This window comes from Scardinius erythrophthalmus (genome assembly GCF_964197995.2).
Source record: "Scardinius erythrophthalmus genome assembly, chromosome: 15".
In the NCBI taxonomy this organism is placed as follows: Eukaryota; Metazoa; Chordata; class Actinopteri; order Cypriniformes; family Leuciscidae; genus Scardinius; species Scardinius erythrophthalmus.
Genome location: NC_138235.1, coordinates 9,389,591 through 9,411,791, shown reverse-complemented (window position 1 = coordinate 9,411,791; position 22,201 = coordinate 9,389,591). Strand labels below are relative to the sequence as shown.

The following is a 22,201-nucleotide window of genomic DNA, read 5'->3' as shown; positions in this document are numbered from 1 at the left end:
TTTTCTCTTGTCAAACCGTGATGATTTTCACCATAAACAATGCACTATCACTTTAATCGAGGGTGAGCAATGCAGCAGAAATAGACTTCTTGCCAAAATGATCACAGCACTGCTTCTATAGGATGAGCCGGCCATGATGCCAGTTAGTTAAATGGTGTAAGACAGGTCCCTTATCACAGCAGCTTGGTTCTCCTTGACATCTTGCTGAATGACTTCGGAGTGAAAAAAGCCCTTCATCAATCATTTGTTGGGTTGGTTTACATTTAATAGCAAGAGTCATGGATGAGTGGCAATTTCAAGGCTGCTGTGTTGCAGAAATTGAATCGCTGCTCATCACACTCCTCACCCGGTTTCTCTCTCTCTTTATATGCTTGATTTCACCATACGACTGATAACACAAAGAATCAAACCATAAAACTGCAGATATAAATAAAATTGCCCCTGCAGGACTACATTCTTCTTTTTGACCTGTTAAGTCTATATTCTCTATTGAAGAAAAAAAGAGAAATTATATAGATCTTAATGTCTTAATTATCTTAATGCTGAGACTGTCAGTCCAAATCCAATTTTTGTGCATATCCAATTGAAATCTGATCAGATTTAGCAATTGTGAACAGGAAAAAAAATCACGACATGCAATTTTTTACAAAATCCGTTTCGAGCTACATTGATGTGTGGTTTGAAATTCAAACCGGAACACAAATCGGATCTGAACAGTTGTGAAACACAATGTTGACAGTCAATAATTTTAGATTAGATTCCAATCAGATCACAAATAATCTGATTTTGACTAACAGAATGAACATATCCTTAGTGACTGTGTTTGCCAAGCTAGAGGCGTGGTCACTACTGTTTGGGCTCCTTTTTTTGTTCCATGAGGCAAAAAGAGTATATACATTTGGATGAGTACAACAAGAAAATGAGTAAATAATGTCTGAATTTTCATATTATGGTGAACTACGTTTTTAAAAAATGTTTGATAAATAGTCATTGTCAAAGTGTGTGCATGAACTGACATGAGTGGTGGTGCACATGCCAGCGATGCCAGTTCACTTTCTTTTCCATGTTGTTTCCTGTCATACCTCATACCAATCTCCATCAATAAAATGACAAAAACAGAAATAAATGAATCATGTTGTTCATGAAGCATTTTAAAGGATGTCAAATATTCTCCCTCTCTCTGTCTCTCTGTTTAAAATTAGAAGAGCAATTCATCCATTATTTTTTTTGAATTGGGTTATATTGAATGATTATGTGTACAATGTCTAAGAAATTGAGCTTCTCACAATAAACAATAATTGACCTTTTATATCCTTTATTTATCTAAGACTCAACCCATAAAAACACACAAAACAATGGTTGTCAGTGTGTAACTATATTTTCACTGATACATAAATACCGATATTCAAATTTTGTTTGTCGAGTTTGTTGTACAGGCAAAAAAAAAAAAAAGCCTCTTTCACAAAGATGCTGTAAAATATTCAGAAAATATGTCCTTGTAACTGTTGTGCAATTGCGGGATTTTTTGCATTCACACTACTAAACAAGATTGTGTTCAAGGGTGAAGCAATTCTTCAAGGGTATGGCAGGAATGGATTCACGGCTTGGAGTAAAAATGTACCTCCCCCCTGTACAATTAGACTAAATCTATCACGACTGTCGCAATTAAAATTCATGTGAATTTGAATGACATTGATTGCAGCAGAACATTTAGATCTGCTCATGTTGCATCAAAGCAGCGTTAAGCATTATTGTTACATTTTCTCCGTTTGTGTACTTTGTGTTTTGTTACTTGGACTTTAAGGTTGTATTCTGCCTGGTTATTGTACTGTTTTCTGTTTCCAGGACCATTTTGTAGTCAGTTTGTAGTTTTTCTCTTAATTACCCTGTCATTGTTCCAAGGTGTTCCTTGTTCCTTGTATATGATTTTCTAATATGTAAAAAGCAATAAAGTTAGGCAGTCCTCATCTTTTGTTTGTGTAGCCTACAAGAAACAAGCATTTTTTAATGTATTCTATTAATCAACATTAATAATCATTATTACAGTATCAAGGGCAATGACAGACAATCATGATTTTGTCATAATATTGCAGCCTTACTCTGTAATGAGTGCCTATTTTTTATTTTACAATTTATATAGGCCTAGCTTTGAGTGTGAGCGCCCTGCTTTAAGGTCTGTGACTTTCAAAAACAAACCCACCTTTAAAAAAATATTCACTGAAGTACAAAGTGTGACCGTGAGCCCCCAAATAAGCCATGTCATGTTATGTAACAACCTTTTTTTGTTATAGTTCTAAGGGTTATATAGGTCTCCATAAATCGTTTTAGTTTATGAAGTCGGTCTCAACCATCTTCATTCAAGTTATAAGCACTTTCTTTCTGTCATTCTTTCATTTTTTTTCATCTCCTTTTGTTGCTGTCCATCTCTAGAGATGTCTTGTTTCTTTGTCTGAAGCACGGGAAATGTTGTTTTTATACTTGTAAGGAACTAGACTGGCTTTGACATTTTCAACACAATTACTAACCTGACTCTAAATCCTGAAAGATCTATTGTCCACCTGTGTCAACTGAAATCTTCATCTGCAGCATCATGGACTGTCTCCCGTCCAATCTAACCAATCAAATTCTTGCGGTGTGACAGTGGCAGTTCATCAGTGGAGGAAAAGAAGGCTCAGCCTCCCAAAATATTATTGAAAAAAAAAAACAAAAAAAAAACATTCTGAGTTATATTCTAAATTTTACATTTATCAAGTCAAATTAAATGAGTTTATCTTCTAACTAATGTCCATAACTTAGATGCATAACATGTATAATGTACTTTTTCCATTCATTTGCAGTAGAAGTGTTAATCCCAGCAAAAATGCCAAAAGAGGCTGACAGAAAACTCTTCTTGTGAGTAAACTGACCAATTATAATAATTTATTTCCTTGAAAAAGGCAAAGAAATGGACATAACCATCATCATTATCATCAAGCCAGTTAGATTTCAATTTCATGATCCACTTCCATATTACTCATGAAATCTGCTTGTGGCTCATGCAACAGGTGAAGGTTACATTTTTTGCCAAACAGTCTAAATTATTGAAAGATCTCAAAACAAGTGAAAGACTAAATGACAAGAAAGTATATACTGTGTATTTAAACTGTGATAAATATTGATTTGAACAACAGCCTCCTCTGAAAAGTCCTTCATGTTGTGCTGTGTTTTCTTCATCTGTTACCACCTCACTAAACAATAGACATTTTTTAATCATTCTGGTTGTTACATTCATATAATCTTTGAAAATGTTGAATTAATTTAATTTTATTATTCCTGATATTTCATTTAATTCTCTATTTATATAGAATGTGTCTGCAGAACCGGAGTCTGAAGCAAATGTGAAAGACAAGACAGTTATATTGGTCGACAGCAGTCCTATGACATCACATGGAGTGCCTATGCATTACACATAAAAGCAGGGGCGTGTCTAGAGCATTTTCAGTGGGGGGGCCATGCTGGGGCACTGCCTCCAAACGGGGTGGCCGCAAGTGACCCCCCCAAAAAAGCTAAATTCTACAGTATATTACGTAAATCCTATTGATTTTTTTTTTACTTGATTACTTACTTGTACACTTGTAACTTACTTGTAAGTTACTTGTAAACAAATGTAGTAATAAAGCACATTTTTGATTAATTTAGTTTTTTTGTCACCCCTGTAATCCATTAAGTTAAATTTGAGAACCAGTGTTTATTATTTTTAGTGTTTTCATAAAACTAACAAGTTTATAAAATAAAAGCAATTTTAATAATGAGCAATTTTAAAAACCTTTTCTTTTAAAGTTTGGCCATTACAATACAGTAGTTTTATTCACAATCTCTTTCAAATAATAATAAATAAATAAATAAATAAATAAATCCCCCCTGTCACAGTTCTGTTCTGTTTGAGTGTTTTTGTCACATGTCTTCCTTTGTTCTGTTTTCCCGCCACTCCTTGGTTTCCATGGTTACCCTCATTAGTTCATTTGTATCACCTGGTTCCTCGTTAGTCTTGTCAGCTGTGTCTTGTTTCCCTGATCTGTTCTCCCCTGTATTTAAGCCCTGAGTGTTTCAGTCTTCACTTGTCGGTCAATGTTTATGTTAGGTTCTATCTATGTTCTGCGCACTCGCTCCCTGTTCTTTGTATTTGTGATTATTGAGAATTAAAACCTTGGATTCTGCATCTTCGTGTTCGCCTCCTACTTCATCCACCCAGGAACCCTGACAGATTGACCGACCTTAAAAAAATATGGAGACATGGAGGCAGGCCTTTGTGGGAACCCGCCAAGCTGTGTTCAGGGGGACCCGTGGAGGTCACAGGGGAGGATGTGGGCGATATGGGGCCGGACACTTTCTCCAGAGCCAACATCTACGTGTCCAACCAGATCTTCACACCCAGTCCTATCCTCATCTCATCAGTTCAATCGAACCAATCTCCAGGGATGATGACTTCTCTGATCTCCCTCCTCTCATCAGTCCAGCCGAGCCTGCACTTCACGCCCGTCCAGCCGAGCCTGCACTTCACGCCCGTCCAGCCGAGCCTGCACTTCACGCCCGTCCAGCCGAGCCCGCACTTCACGCCAGTCCAGCCGAGCCCGCACTTCACGCCAGTCCAGCTGAGCCCGCACTTCACGTCAGAGCTGCCGAGACCAAGGCAGTATGCGTCGTGCCTGTCGCCCCTGAGACTGTGAGCGTCATGCCTGCCGCGTCTGAGACTGTGAGCGTCATGCCCGCAGAGATTTTGTTTTCTTTTATTCCGCCGAGCTTGAAGCTCTCTTCGCCGCTGGTTCCACCCAGCTCAGAGCCCTCTTCGCCGCTGGTCCTGCCCAGCTCAGAGCCCTCTTCGCCGCTGGTCCCGCCCAGCTCAGAGCCCTCTTCGCCGCTGGTCCTGCCCAGCTCAGAGCCCTCTTCGCCGCTGGTCCCGCCCAGCTCAGAGCCCTCTTCGCCGCTGGTTCCGCCCAGCTCAGAGCCCTCTTCGCCGCTGGTTCCGCCCAGCTCAGAGCCCTCTTCACCGCTGGATCTGCCCAGCACAGAGCCCTCATCGCTGGATCTGCCCAGCACAAAGCCCTCACCGCTGGATCTGCCCAGCACAAAGCCCTCACCGCTGGATCTGCCCAGCACAAAGCCCTCACCGCTGGATCTGCCCAGCACAAAGCCCTCACCGCTGGATCTGCCCAGCACCGAGCCCTCATCGCTGGATCTGCCCAGCACAAAGCCCTCACCGCTGGATCTGCCCAGCACAAGGCCCTCACCGCTGGATCTGCCCAGCACCGAGCCCTCGTCGCTGGATCTGCCCAGCACCGAGCCCTCGTCGCTGGATCTGCCCAGCACCGAGCCCTCGTCGCTGGATCTGCCCAGCACCGAGCCCTCGTCGCTGGATCTGCCCAGCACCGAGCCCTCGTCGCTGGATCTGCCCAGCACCGAGCCCTCGTCGCTGGATCTGCCCAGCACCGAGCCCTCGTCGCTGCCCTGCACCGAGCCCTCTCTGGTACCCGGGACTTTTCCCAAGTATTTTTTGGGGGGGGGCCATAGGGCTCCGTCCTGGCCACTCGAGGGGCCATGGCCACCTGAGGGGTCCTCACCACCATGGCCACCTGAAGGGTCTTCACCACCATGGCCACCTGAAGGGTCTTCACCGCCGTGGCCACCTGAAGGGTCTTTACCACCATGGCCACCCGAAGGGTCTTCTCCGCCATGGCCACCTGAAGGGTCTTCTTCGCCATGGCCACCCGAGGGGTCTTCTCCGCCGTGGCCACCCGAGGGGTCTTCACCGCCGTGGCCACCCGAGGGGTCTTCACCGCCGTGGCCACCTGAGGGGTCGTCTCCGCCATGGCCACCTGAGGGGTCGTCTCCGCCATGGCCACCCGAAGGGTCCGCACCGCCATGGCCGCCCGAAGGGTTGTCTCCGCCATGGCCGCCCGAAGGGTCCGCACCGCCATGGCCATCCAAGGGGTCTTCTCCGCCATGGCCGCCTGAAAGGCTGTCTTCGCCCTGGTCACCTGAACTGCCAGCTCCGCCCTGGAGGCTCCCTGTCCTGTCAAGCCACGCCCTTGTCAGCCTCCAGGGCGCCCACCCTCCCACCCTATTTGTTGGTCTGTCTACGGCGCGAGGACGCGCCTACCGGGAGGGGGGAATTATGTCACAGTTCTGTTCTGTTTGAGTGTTTTTGTCACATGTCTTCCTTTGTTCTGTTTTCCCGCCACTCCTTGGTTTCCATGGTTACCCTTATTAGTTCATTTGTATCACCTGGTTCCTCGTTAGTCTTGTCAGCTGTGTCTTGTTTCCCTGATCTGTTCTCCCCTGTATTTAAGCCCTGAGTGTTTCAGTCTTCACTTGTCGGTCAATGTTTATGTTAGGTTCTATCTATGTTCTGCGCACTCGCTCCCTGTTCTTTGTATTTGTGATTATTGAGAATTAAAACCTTGGATTCTGCATCTTCGTGTTCGCCTCCTACTTCATCCACCCAGGAACCCTGACACCCCCACTGTAATAATTCAAATGGTTTGGCCAAAACATCATAGTGTTTCATTCAACATTTCTTTCAAGTTAATTTACAAAAAAGCTGAGTAACACAGAGTTAAAGTTTTAGCACTGTAACAGTTCAAATGAAAACACCACAGTTTAAAAATAAAATATAGAACCATTACATTGTGCTCTGCTAGTCTTTAGTTTAGAAACAATAAACAGTCGAAAAAGAAAGAAGGCAGACCTCAACTAAAACAGCTGGATTTGTCTGTTTCGGTGGTGACTGGCAAACCGTCTAACAAAATTACGGTGCTTACGGTGCGTGTCCACTGGCACGGTGCGAGTGGAGCGGAGCGAACGTTTTCAATTCATTCCTATGGAAGTCGAGCTTCACGCTCGCGCAGTTGCATTTTGAGATTGACAGCGGACCGGAGAAAGCGTTGAGAGCGACCGAGAGCGTCAAAAGGTTGGACAGTTCTCGACAAAGCTTGTCTATTTCTAAACGTAATCGCGTGCATCGCTGATGATTATACTGTCCGTGTGTTGAAAAATACTTCGATTAAACACCCTCGCAACAGACACACCCCAGAGCGGAGACGTTACAGCATTGCCAGCGGCACTGAGCGGACTTTTGCCGCTGTAGTGGACACGCACCGTGACTCCAAGATTCCTGTGTCTGTCATGAGTCATGGTAGTGCGTAAATGTGTTTTTATGAGCTTAAGTGCAGAGAAGCTGCGCTCACAACTTGCAACCGTTGTTTCCCTGGCGCTGCACTTCTTTGAATCGCGAACTTCATTAGTCTATAAACTGAATGGCCGTAAAATGAACCAATCACAAGACATCTTATAGGGGGGGCACCTGGGGTGGCCAATCAAATTTCAGGGGGGGCCGGTGCCCCCCCTGGCCACCACGTAGACACGCCTCTGCATAAAAGTGTGCCTGCATTACACGTCATGAACTTCAAAGTTCGCGAAGGAAGACACGCAGGCATGCCCGAAGCATGGCAACATGACACAGCATCTCTTTCCCTTCTTAGGGTTACTTAACCCTAAGAACGTTATTTTTCGAGGGAACTCAGCGCTGCATCATGGGGTTAATGCAATGGGAACCGTTTATACACACTATGCCATACTGGAAAAATACCTGCATACCATGTGAAAAAAGACCAAACACAATCTTAGCGAGCCAGAGCACTTCACAACTTAACTTAAAACAGCCTAACTAAGCATCAACATTCAGTTAGGACACGTCCAGGGAGACATAGTAAATGCCTAAAGGTGCCACAGAAGGCTTTCATGCTCTTCTGAGAAATAATTAGCTTTATTTAATTGACCAAAGTACAAAGAAACTATTTCCAATGTTTTCAGTGACCAACTTAATTGTATTTTGTAAATATAAACAAATTTTGATTTTGATGGCTGCAAGACACTCCGAAAAAGTTGGGACAGAGGCAGGTTTACCAGTGGGTCACATGACCTTTCCTTTTAATTACACTTTGTAAATGTTTGGGAATTGAGGACTAATTAATTGATGAAGTTTTGCAAGTGGAATTTTTGCCCAAACTCGTCTGATATAAGACATCTATCTGCTCAACAGTCTGTGGTCATCGTTGTCTGGTTCACCATGATGGGCCATACATGTTTACTAAGAGACAGATATGGAATGCAGGCCTGGCATTGTCTTGTTTCCCAGGAAAGATGTCATCTTGATGGCAGTATATGTCTCTGTACAATCGAAATATATGCCTCCATGTCAATGGTACCTTTACACAAATGCAAGTCACCCATGCGCTTGCACTGATGCACCCCCATGAAACTAATCTGGTGGCTGGCTAATTGCTCCTGGAGGGAAGGATGGAGCTCAGCAACCGCTCGCCACCTCTGAAATTTGTAATCTTGGTCTGATATGATTTAAAATGGCTTGCCTCTGCGGGAGATGAATCTTAGGAGGGCTATTAAGAATGAATCTCTGTCCATCTGGTAGAGCAAGTCCAGGTATACAGCTTTCTTTGTCAGACACTTAAAACCCCATTTTTCTCTCATGTCTGCGCCAAATCTTGATGAGGTCAGGGCAGAAGCAATCCACTCCAGTGGAGTAAAAGGACGGTTGAAGCAAGCGCAGTCTTGAAAAAGGTAGATCGGCCAGCTTGGGAATGCTGGGCTGGCCTCTTCAATGTCTACAATCTAAGCACATTCTCTGGTGGTGCGAATAGCTTCTCAACCTTTCAATTTCCAGTATTTACGGCACACTTAGGCAAACACCCTATCTGCTCCTGGATGGTGTAGAGGAGGAACAATGGGCCTTGACTCCATGGGCTCGGCTTGGCTAACTCGGCTAATGTCTTGTCCCCATTGTCGGCAGAATTAGACTTGGAATCGACATAATGCCAGTCCGTGGGGTCTATCAACTCCTGTATCCCTGCTACCCTCGAGTCAATGAAGACTTTAAATCGACATGAGTCAGCATGGGACCATGCCAGCACGGTAGTGGAATCTGACCAGTCAGTGCCCTGGCTTCTATCTGGGAACTGAAACTCTAAAGGAAGTGGTCCCCATAGAAGGACTTCCCTATATTTCACGGACATCTTCACCTGGGTGACTATGGTCGATGACATGCTTCTGGAGCACGAAGATCAAACAGCAAGGGCTGCACATCATCCCAAAGAGGAGAACTTGCCACTCGTATTTCTTGGTTGAGGTCCCTCCAGAGGAATCGTAACAGTAGGTGATCTTCAGAAAGTAGTCGCACCTGATGAAACATACCTCTAATGTCACTACTTAATGCAACAGTATGTTCACGAAACCTCAGGAGGACAGACATCAGGGAAGGGCCCAGTGTGGGGCCAGGGAGGTGAAGTTGGTTGAGATTCTTCTCTCCATGTCGGAATGAAAAGTTAAAGACAACTCTGTTCTTGCCATTATGTTGGCAATGTAGGATTTACCAGATAAAGGATGTACCACAACTCTTCAGCTTGGTCCACTTGGTCGGGAAGTATCAATTTTGCATATCCTGCCTCCTTTAACTTGTTTATCTCCACATGATAGGCTCCTGCTTGTGCTGGATCCCTGGCTAATCACCGTTCTATTCCTCGGAGACAAGGCAGGGTGGTATTTGGGGAGGCTTGCAGTACCCCTTATTACGCTACTCCATCTACTGCAACTCTTGTAGTCTTGGACAGAAGCAGTGACATGGCCACTTGATCTTGCTTTGAGCGGGTTTCTCACGTTGAGTTTCTCACCGCAGTAAGGGAGAACGTCTGGTTGCCACAATTAATCAACTTGTCTGTACAGGTCAGTATACGAATCTGAAGTAGCTGGGAAAAGGCACTGCTGATTGGAAAGGCGATGATTGATCTTTTGAGTGGGAGCTTGCAGGGTCTTGATGGCGGCAGGACCATTAGGCGGGCATAGACAGAATGGCTATGGAGTGATGAGTTGAGGGTAATCCGACCCTATAAGGAGGAGTGGTTGGATGGATTCAGCATGTGGCAACTGTAGACTATGTAGATGGCAATATTTACGTTGCTCTGCTAATCCCAGTGTCTCTGCTGTAAAGGCTTGACAAATCCTGAATAAGGTCTTGAGTTGGGACCCTGGTGACACTGTAAAGGTCACTGACGCACCTCACAGAATGTGGAGGGCTTGTCTGACTGTACACAGTACAAGTTCTTCTGGTCGACCAGTCAATCCGAGCGGCTGGACTGCTGAAAGGAGGATGGTGTGTTATCCAGGAGGGCAAAAGCCATTTCTCAAGACTACTTTACAGATCTTCAACAAGACATGCAGGTTTTCAGTGGGCATATCTAGGTACAGTGTCTCTGTGGTCTGTTTACCAAGCAGCTTTCTGAATGTCCGATCTTTGGCATCTCAGGCATCTTTGCAAAGGATTGATCATTACATCTATTATGATTATTTCATCTAAGGCTGTGGCTTTAAATCAGTTGTAGTCCTTGTGTTTCTCTTTCCTTCAGTGATTCTGCTTGTAAACATTAGGTGTTCATCACTAATGCTCAATCATCACTTAATTAATCACTCATTAACTTTAACTCTGATTCAGAGTTACTTTAACACTCTTTAGAGTGGGACCCTATGTACTCTGAGCAGAGTTAATTTAACTTTAACTAAAAACTTTAACTCTCTCGGATCTGGTTCTTAACGAAGTTCAGGATGGTGGGAGCTGGTCCCCTATAAGGCAATCTCTAGACTGGGAGAAATATGTAAACTGGTTGAGCTGTAGCCACTTCTGCTATCATAGACTTTGAAGTAAGATGTCTGGTGGAAAGACTGACACTCTCTGGATAAGCTGTGACGTCATCTCCAGCTGCTGAAGCCTCAGGTGATCTTGTCTGAATGATTCTGCCGTGTTGTCACTTGAGGTCTCTGAGGTAGCTTGGATCGAGGCAGAGGGATGGGGCTGGCATCTGTAGTGATCTGTGGAGTATGGACGCGGGGTTGAGGAACAGGGGAAGATGTACTCTATGGATGGCGACTGATCCGATCACTCACTGCAAGTAGGCTCAACTTTGCTTCTAGGACCTCATTCCTCTCCTCCAATTTCCTTATCTGCTCAAAGGAATGATGTTGCAGTTCCTCAGTCTCCTCTCCTCCAACTTCTGGAACACTAGTAGGACACTGTAGCCGCTCCACGTGATTCTGAATCATCACTCATCTCAGGGGAAGAATCTACTCTCTGTCTTGAATGTAGCCTCTGTTGATAGCAATGTTCAATAAATAATTGAATGTATTAATAATAATAATGACTACAAATTACATCTTCTTTTGTGGTTGTATCTTTTATATGTTGTGTAAATTTGTTTTATTTATTAATTTATTTAGTTTTTATTTCTAAGAAAGCTGAACAATATCTCTTGCAGAAGTGAAGCCTGGGGTGAAGATTGAAGATAACACACCCATGGATGGTGGTGATTGTCATCACTTGGCTCACTCCAGCTGCCTCTGGCAAACGTTGTTCATAAACAGGGTTTTTAAAAATGATGCAGCCAAATGATGGAAAAAGTGTGGATTAAGCTGATTGTGCCTAAAGACACTCAACACAAATCAGTTTAGAATCAGCACACTCCCAGTTAGACCATGAAACACACAGAGGTCTCATATCCTTTATAAACCTCCAACCTCATTCATCAGCAACAAAGTTTAATAACTAACAAAAAGGCTTAATGTACAACACAACCCAACAAGATGCTAATAAGTGAAAACTAGTTCTAAAATAGACAGAATACCCCAACACAGGTATTAAAGTGTTTTAATGTTTTTTTTTTTGTTTTTTTTTTGGGGGGGGGGGGGGGGATTAAATAATAACAGTATCAGCACCTGAGAGATAATGGTAGTGATACTATATCTTTTAATAAAGATTTTGCATCTGAAAATCCAATCCAATAAATTAAATTTATTTATTTATTTATTTATTTATTTATTTATTTGCCAAATAAGGACACAGTATGGTGCACAGCAGAATCCCCAGAGTTAAATTAACTCTGCTCAGAGAACATTTGGTCCCACTCAACAGACAGTTAAAGTAACACTGAATCCGTCTTAAAGCTAATGAGATAATTAAGTGATTAATTAAATGATTGAGCATTAGTGATAAACACCTGCTGGTAACAAGCAGAATCAATGAAGGAAATAGAAACACAAGAACTACAACTGATTTCCAGCCACAGCCTTAGATGAAATCAACTGATGATAAAATACATTAAATCTCTCAAGATCTCAGCAGAGGAGGATTAAACAACTCCACAAACAGCATTACCAGCTTCACTTATTACTAACCAGACTGACTTTATTTCTATCGACATCAACAGAAGGTCTTATAGAGAATTAACAGAGGTTTAGGTGTTGTTGTTATATTGAAATATTGGTCACCATTACGGCGATCAGTGTTCACTTTAGTTGGGCAGCTTGACTCTTGCAGCTTGAATCTCATATTTTTATGTGTTTATGGTCTTTGTAACAGTGTTTACCAAAACTTATTAGTTCCCAAAGTTTGGATTCTTTAAAAGTTCAAGAAGACCAAGTAATAGCAGGAACGCATAATATAGTATCCCATGTTTTTTCCTTTTAGAAGAACTTATATAGTTCCAAAAACACAAAAAAATGACATTGTTGACTTTCTTTCTGAGACTGATAATAACACTCAATGGGGATTTTAGAAATGACAATTTAAACCTATGTGTTGATGACTTAATTAGAGCAGTAAAGAGTATGAGTAAATAATAAGTGTCCTGGAGCGGATGGGCTACCTACGGAGTTTTATATAACCTTTTGGGAAGATTTAAAGGACTCCTTGTTGATGATGTTTATGGAGAGTCTACGCATATGACAACTTCCATCATCCTTAAGAGAAGGAGTTATCTCCTTGATGTTTAAAAAAGGTGATAGACAAGAGATTAAAAAGTGGCGTCCCTTGACTTGTTAGGTGTAGATGTAAAAATTCTGTCCAAGGCACTCTTTTTTTTAAACTCCTGCCTGATATGCCTAAGTTTATTGGCAACGACCAAACATGTGGTATTAAGGGACGATCTCTACAAGATAATTTGGCATTAGCAAAAGAGATATTTATCTGTTTGCACAAGACCGTAAACTATCCTGGGACTTGATCTGGCAATCTTGGGACTTGATCTCGAAAAAGCCTTTGACAGTATAGACCATTGCTATTTACACATACTGTTGAAACGCCTGGGTTTAAGTCCATCCATTTGTGCATGGATTAACCTTCTTTATACCAACTGCCAAAGTAGAGTATTGGTAAATAACCATCTGTCAGATCCCTTTGATATCTGTTCAGGTGTATGACAAGGCTGTAGCTTGTCTCCATTATTATTTGTTTTAGCAACTGAGCCATTAGCATGTGCACTTAGGCAAAATCCTGAAATTAAAGGTTTTCCAATTCCGGGTAGTTCAGGCCATGGTTTCACTTTATATGGATGACCTTACCCTCTTCCTTACTGATAACAATTCTATAAAGAAAATGCTGCAAATTTGTGAGAAGTTTACTTTGGCTACTGGGGCTAGAATCAATAAGACAAAGACAGAAGTTTTGTATTCTTTCTGGAAAGAACCAAAATTAATACTGGGTTTTAAAAATCAGGAAGAATCTATTAAGATTTTAGGACTTTTTTGGGGAGAAAAACATGGACAAGATAAATTGGGATTCGAGACTTGAAAAGATAAAATGGAAATTAAACCGGAGGAGTGAGATCTTACTTTGAGAGGGAAAGTGTTGGCAATAAATACTGAGATTGTGGCCTCCCTTACCTTTTTGGCCTCAACCTTTCCAGCATTGATACATTTTACAAGATCTATCAAAAAGGCCTTGTTTAGTTTTTTTTTTCTGTGGCTCACAACGTGAAAAAAATGAGACGAGAGATACTGTATAAGCCATTAGATAAAGGAGGGCTAGCAGTATCAGAATTGGGAACCAAAGTGGAATCCATGTTTTTGATGCCCATTCTAAAAGCTTGTTTGCCTGAGAATCAAGGAATTTTATGGCATTGTTTTGCCAAGCTTTGGGTAGGTCAACACTGCCGTGCAAAGGCAAAAGACCGTAACTTCGTTTTTGGTCAAAAATGAGTTATTTATATTTTTGACACATTCAAGACCACCTTTATCATGTGGATAAGTATCTTGAATCAATTCCATTGTTTTTTCGAGAAAATAATGAGTTGTCTTAACAGTAACTTCCAAAAGCCCATGAGAAACAAAGGCAGAACACCGTAACATCAGTTGCCGCTCTTTGGCTTTGTTTTGGAACACTCAAATTGAGTTACGGTACTCTGCCTTTATTTAGCCGCACGTCAATATGAAGTTACTGTGCCGGTGTTCTATCAAATAATGCTACCTACCAGATTGTATGGTTATCTGCCTTTGTTTTAATGTCCATTAAAATTAAAATTATGGTGTAGCCTGTGTACTTTGTACAGCTGCCATCAGTCCCTCTAACTTCTGATGTCCTCAGAGCTTTGTCCTGCACAATTGCGGTCAGAACATTTAGTATGGTCTAAACCCGCTCCATCGACAAACGTGCGATATCGATCGCGAAGGATTATGCAGAGTTGATAGAAAAACGTTACACATTGCCGTATCAGATGAATACAACCAAGAATTAAAAAGCCCCGCCTCACTCAGTTCGGGTACTGGACCTGGTTGAAAAAGTCATGCATCTAGCTGGCAGAGTGCCAAAACTTCGCCGACGCCTTTAGCCCCGCTCTAAACACGGTCGAGCCAACGCTGGACTAATATATCTATGGAGGTATTTTGTCATGTCAAATATATTAATAATGCCATCAGAATGCAACCAAAGTACAGGATAGCAATAAGTAGATGGCTATAAATAATTGTAAATCATACAAAATAAATGCCATGATCACTAGATTTTATACAGGTGTTACTATAATGATTTTGTTAATGGTGATCAGCAACCAAATATTGATAATGTGGAAGTTACTGCCTTTTGCCTTGGCATGACTTCACACTTTTTGCTGACAATACAAAGGCAGAGTACAGTAACTTTAAAATAGTGGTCAAAAGTCAAGTTTGAGCTCAAGATTTTTTTTATGTATATAATTTCCATTACTAAAACATCTATTTGCCAGATTTCCAGTGTCCTACCTATAATTAATTTGGCGGGACAACTTAAAATCTTTAAAGTCATTTTTCTCAGTTCCACACTAGTGACTTAAGGTCTTTTGCCTTTGTAGGGCAGAACAGGTAGCTAATGCCTGGGGGATGAGACTTCCACAAAATACTCCTCATGCTGAATATAGACCAAATATGTATGATAGTGTGCTATCCCTTTTAAGGAAAGTGAAAGTCTCTCATGTCCCTATTGGGAAAATAAACCGGGTAATTGTTCAAGGTATGCTGTGCCCAGGATTAGAGAGGATCACCTCAGTGGGAAAACTTACTGAATCTGATTGTATTACAGTTTGGAAGAATGTAAACAATGTTTCTTTTGTTTATTTCTCATAAAGATATTGCTTGGCAAATGGTTCACCAATGCTTGCCTACTCGAGTTTTTCTGAAAAAAAAAAAGGAATTATTCAAAGAGTTCACAGTGTCCTAAGTTTAAGTGTGGAGAAGACGAGTCTATCAACCATTTATTCTGGTCTTGTAAATATGCTAAGGAGGTCTGGTCCCTGGTACGAGAATGGATGGTTGATCTGTACAGATTTCCAACTGAACTAGACCTTGGTGAGCTGAATAGTGTGAACGGATTAGATGGTGGACAGTAATTACTGTCATCAACGAAGGGATGTGGAAGGCAAGAAATACTAATTGCTTTGAAGGAAATGATATACCAGCAGAAACAGTGGTCTCTTCAAGCTATGTTTCAATTAGGGACTATGTGTTAAGAGACAGGAAAACTCTTTACTTTATGGAAATACTTATGAAATGGAAATGTTCGACTAATTCTCAGAATTTTATTTTTTTTACCTTTAGGATGAAATGGGGAAATGAATTTTGAAGGCCATGGTTTTCCTTTTGGGTTTTAATATTTCTATGATGTAATAATTATGTATTGAGTGGAAAATGGATTTAAACACCATATTTTAAGAAAAAAAAAAGGTTACAGAATATGATGAATGGATTCCAAAAATATGTGATTACCCTCCGTGTTTATTAGGACTTGTAATGAATCCTTTCTGATCTGTTAGAAAGAAAAAAGAAAAAGAAAAAAAAAAGTTTACCAAAACACATACTTTGTTGCAAAGAAAGCTGGAAACAAAGACGATCAGGTGATATACTTTTCAGTATCGCAAGACAGAATAATTCTCTAATCTTATCCCTGACCAAAAGTGGTTATTTGTTATTAATAGATTATATTCACCATACTTTCTGATAAATTCAGAATGTCTGATCTGTTGCAAGAAAATATTGTTGGTTAATAAAATCTATTAATAACAAATAACCACTTTTGGTCAGGAGAAATATTAGAGAATTATTCTACCTTACAATGCTGAAAACTATATCACCTGATCATCTTTGTTTCCAGCTTTCTTTGCAACAAATTATGTGTTTTGGTAAAAACCAAACATTTTCAATAAAACGTCAACATCTAAACCTCGGTTAATTATCAATAAGAACCCGCATACCCGCATGACAAAAAAGATAAATAAAAATTAAATAAATGCCTACTCATGGTCCCTGCACAATATCTAATCAAGTTGATACATATTTTCCCCACTATCTTCTGCTTGATTGTTCTGTGACATACAAAGACAGGCAGGTCTTACCATAGTTGGGGCAGCAGACTTTGAGCCAGCACACACAGGACAGTACGGTCAGGTTACTGAGGCTGCAGAGACCAAATAAAACTCCACAGAAGGCATAGCACATACACATCACCTCTGTGAACAACCACCTGAAAAAAAGAACAAGATGTCAATCTGTACAATCACTTAAGGCTGAAGTGCCCGACCCTGTTCTATCTATATGTTACAAGTGTTTCAGAAAATATTAATTGGCTGGTTCAGATGTGGTTGACTTAAATGTTCCCATAAACTGGAAAATATGTAGTTGCATTGTTAACAGCGCAGAGGTGCAAAATCATGTTCACGAAGATCTACCTTCCTGGAGATCCAGCTGAACTGTGCAGGAAGGTAGATCTCCAGGAACATGATTGGGAACATCTGCACTGTAAACAATGCAACTACATATTTTCCAGTTTATGGGAACATTTAAGTCACAAATACAAAGAAATGTGAGGCGAGCTTATTTGAAACTACACACAATTCAATATAAAGAGCTGTTACTAATTGTTACCAATTGAAAAATTGCTAAACAAGAAATCTATTCTAGCCTTGATGAATTTATTGGCTAAATGAGGCATTTTGCATTTAGTGAACAAACAAATTCAATTGACAAAACAAAGTAGTGTTAGTTTTAGTTAGTGTTAATTTTAAGACAATAGTTGAGAAAACTCAGCATCAGGTTGAGTTGAAATTTTAAGTTATATCAACAGTTCCCTTTATATAGTGTCTAAAAGGGATAGCTCAGCAAAAAAAAAAAAAAAAAAAAAAAAAATAATATTATCTGTAATCATTTACTTTCCACTACTTTGTGTTTTATACACAATTTATTCTCACACAACTTATTCTATAGACTAAACTCTTCACAAGCATACAGTAAATTCTAAAACTGTACATCATGCCATCTTGAATACTGGTTGTTGCATTGTAATAATAATAAGCAAACTATTTAACATTACATTAAAAACAGCAGAATGGTTAATCTGTACACGTGCAGTCACAGTTTTATTTAAGTTATTTCACTTAAAGCATGACATCCGGGAGTGCACTCACTGAATGTTTGAGTGATAAAGGTTTGGATTGCTGTACGCAGTGACATGAGCACTATATCCCCCCATTGAGATCAAAATCAGAAAATAAGGAAGACTTAACACTTAATTGTGAAAATTAAATTGTTTAGATTGGTTTAGAATCATGCAAGAGAATCACGAGGAGCAGTGAAAAACTGCTCCTCGTGATTTTCTTTTTTTTTTTTACGAGGACAAGCAGACTCTGTCTCTGTTCCTAAATAAACAATTAAATTAAAGTGCACAGAGAGAGCCCCATCTCTATTGCTGTTTTTTAATTCAATGAAAATTCATGTTGAACTGCCATTTGATGTCAACATCATTTCCGGCTTAATTGACTTTGCTTCCTTTCATAAGTTCACATAAAACAGGTACATTTCTCATTGCTTACTACAACATATTTTCTACTGCAAGGTGCATGTTGGATAACAATTTCTTTAGCCCAAATAATAGAGCACGGGTTTGATTCCTAGTGAATGCATGAAAAAAAAAAAAAAAAAAAACTTAAAGGTGGTATCAGCGATTTCAGGCCCAAACATAAATGATCACATTCATCTAATATTTCGCTAGCTGCACGCCCCATAATCATGCTGTCAAAAAAAACGCGTCTCTCTAGGTAGCCTAGGCTCTGAGATCTGCAAACAAAAACAGTTGTTTTCACCCGTTTTAGCCAAACACTCAAAACCCAAATAAATAGTGTTCCAACCAATCACAGACAGGGGCGGGTGTTGTGAGGTTTTCGCGTGCAGCCGTCATAGGCAGCCGTGCACGAGCGCAAAACCTCACAACACCCGCCCCTGTCGATGATTGGTTGGAACACTATTTGTTTTGGTTTTGAGTGATGTTGATACCAACTGTTTTTGTGTGCAGATCTCAGAGCCTAGGCTACCTAGAGAGACGCGTTTTTTTGACAGCATGCTTATGGGGCGTGCAGCTAGCGAAATATTAGATGAATGTGATCATTTATGTTTGGGCCTGAAATCGCTGATACCACCTTTAAGGTTTAAGGTCGTTTTGGATAAAAGTGTTTGCCAAATTCATAAATATAAATGTAACTGTATGAACAGTGTGAACTTGTTCAAAAGTGTACATATATAATTTCATTGAAATACTTGAATAGTATGGAGCTTAAAATATGACAATTTGATTTGAATTTGAATTGTGTAAATTGTGTACAAGTGTAATCTAACAAAATTTAATTTTATGTGGTATTTTAAATAGTTCTGAATTTGATTTCTTTAAACGAATATTGAACATTTGAAATTTAACGAATTGAAATGTTTTCATGGCTGATTTTTTTTAGACATGTATTTTCAAACAGCTAGTTTTTTGTTTTGAAATCTTAGACTGCAAATATTCAGTTTTAAAAAATACAAATTCAAGTTTTCAAGATGAAGAAAAAATTCAGTTTTCTAAAATTCAAACCGCGGAAAATTCAGATCTTACAGAAAGTAGGTCACAGGTCATCCACAGGGAAGAGTAAAGGATCTCAGAAAAGTCGAACAGAGCATTTTGGCTGCACTGCAGTAGTTTTCTGCCGCAAACGCGGTGGTGGTTCAAGAGAATCCGCGTATCTTTCGTTCAGTCGTTTTTTTATTTAATATTAAGAGTAGAAAAATGAGAAAACAGCTTGAGTATTAGATTTCTAATATTCTAGGAATATTTGCAGTCTAAGAATTCAGAACAAAAAACTAGCTGTTTGAAAATACATGACTAAAAAATTCTGCCATGAAAACATTTCAATTCGTTAAATTTCAAATGTTCAATATTCGTTTAAAGAAATCTAATTCAGAACTATTTAAAATACCACATAAAATTACATTTTGTTTGATTACACTTAATTTACACAATTCAAATTCAAATCATATTGTCATATTTTAAGCTCCATAGTATAGTGTTATAGTCGACATGTCTACACCCCCCTTTCCCCTTCAATTCACAGCCCCAACCTACACAGTATGAATTCTTATATTTTATAGGTGCTATTTTTGTAAGTCTATATAAACATGCGCTAGACATACTTTTGGAAAACATTACAAGATCCTCATGTTTTATTCCGCTCCACTGTCCAGCATCCCTTGTGAATGGCTCCTAAAACCACACAGGGCTTGAATAATACATGCTGATTCTGAGGCTCTGTAGAAAGAGTCTGCCAGAATACCAGAGTACCTGGGAATATTTATTACAGGGCATTCAGTGGTAATTATGTAATTATATTACTGTTTTTATGTTACCACCCTGAAATCTCACAATCCCGTAAGATGTGCATCCGTTCATGCAGATGCACATTGAATATCTTATGACTGGAAGCATGTTGCATGTTCAGTGTCTGCCGAAATTAGATTTTGTATGAAAAATGTATTGCCCAATTTGAATATTAATTCTCTGCTATTTCATAAATCCCCAACAGTTTGAAACAAAAATAACTATTCTGGATAGAAAAACGATTTATTTTTTATTCTATTCAAGCTATTATGAAAGTGCCTTTCATCGCTGACAGAAATCCAAACCATTCAAAAAAGTTAAACAGCTGTGTCATTTATTTAAAGTGCATTTCTATATTGGTCTATTTGAAAATCATGGTTTCTGGTTTAAAATGGTTTGTCTAAAAGCATATAACAACCACCATAGAAAAAAAAAATGCAATTTCGTTTTATTTAGTATTGATGTACAGAAAACATACTGACTAGCTTTACTGACTGTAGAAATTATTGTGGGTTTTATTCACCTCTCTGGTATTTTTAGTACATAACAAGTACATTAGTACACTTAAAAATACATCACAATAAACATTAAGGTATTTCGAATGTTTCTTTATTTATTGACTATAATAAAATGTTTTTTCAAGTGAAAATTCAACTCTCATATTATAGGTAATTTATATAGCCTACTATATATACAAAAAAAATTAGAAAACCGAATACATTTGGCTTATAATTATTTGCATGATAAATGCGTAGAAGAAACACCTTGATATTTAAATTCTTAAATTTGTATGTCTCGGACTACACAAACAGAAAGCGGAAGAGGAAAAAAAGGAATAGCACATCAAAAGCCCCAGTCATCAGAGAGTTCAGGGTCTGAGAACATGGAGGCTGCGTCAATGTTTCCAGCTGTTAAATTTGATTTAATTTGCTTTTATTATGCTGACGCCTTTAAGAGGATCAGAGAGAGAACGAGATGACCCTCTTTAATGAGTCTCAAGAGGACACACTAACATCTAAAGGGGAAAAGGCTATATATAAAGAAAGAGAGGAAGACTCTTACAGGAAATGTCCATGCTGTGAAAGAGTTTTACCTGTGAGCGAAAGACGAGGGAATTGCGAAGGGAAAGAGGGAAATGGTCATGCCCAGGTCACTGATGGAGAGGTTGATGATAAAAAACTCGGCTGGCTTGAGAGAAGACTTTTTGCGATAGGCAACAAACAACAGAGTGGTGTTTCCCATCAGAGACAGCACACCTGCAGTGAAAGAAAGAAAGAAAGAAAGAAAGAAAGAAAGAAAGAAAGAAAGAAATGACTTTAACATGATTAACATGTTTACTATCCTATTCACTATTAATTTCTCTCCTATCCTTTATAATAAGGTGACTGCAGAAATAAAAACGATTTTTTTTTTTTCATTTTTGACTACTTTAAAAATACACTTACCAAAGATTGTGTAGATGATTCCCAGGAGCAAGTCATTCTCTTTTGATATTTTGGACATAAACAAGTTCGTTTCAGATGAGTTTTCCATCTGCACAGAAGAAGACGAGAAGCAAATGTAAGAGCACATCCAGACCTTTGTTTTAGTTCGCACACATTCCCCCACTAAGCAAAAATTATGGTCAAAAGACATCTTTTCAACGTCTTTGTCACAAAAGCGTACGTTGAAAAGACGTCTTTTGAACATCATTTTGTTTAGTGGGCCTCTTCATTTTTAAAGTTCATGTTGTTGGATTCTACCTTTTTCCCAGAATTGATCAATGCATTTCCATTAGCACCTGCTCTAGTCTAAAAGATGAGAAGGTCTCCGGAAATGAGAGTCTCGCAATGTCTTACCATAAATCAATTTTGCTCTAAAGTGCACGCAGTCTACATAGCAAAGAGATGTAGCATGTGTGCAGTGATGCATAACACACACACACACACACACACACACACACACACACACACACACACACACACACACACACACACTAGAGCATGATAGCGTGTGTAGGGACTCTGAATGAAACCAGTGGTTTGGTTTGGTGAACATAGTGAATTATACACTAATCTTATAACCTTATTCTGGAGTCCTTTAAGTGGAGCATAGAGCGTATTCAGAGGCAACACATGCGCAGGAATATGTCGGCACTTCCATTGCTTTCTCATTACTAACACATTTTGCTTTCCTCCACTT

The 22,201-nt window shown here is 39.9% G+C and overlaps 1 protein-coding gene across 1 annotated transcript in view; it reads right to left on the bottom strand.

Moving 5' to 3' along the window:
- Positions 1-21,553, bottom strand: part of opn7b (opsin 7, group member b) — a gene marked incomplete at both ends in the record, with an annotated part of 36,344 nt that extends 14,791 nt beyond the window's left edge. The window contains 3 exons of the mRNA XM_081386492.1: positions 16,734-16,861; positions 21,114-21,276; positions 21,466-21,553. Coding sequence (XP_081242618.1) covers positions 16,734-16,861; positions 21,114-21,276; positions 21,466-21,553 — 379 coding nt within the window. The remainder of the gene's footprint in view (positions 1-16,733; positions 16,862-21,113; positions 21,277-21,465) is intronic.
- Between the last annotated feature and the right edge of the window lie 648 nt (positions 21,554-22,201).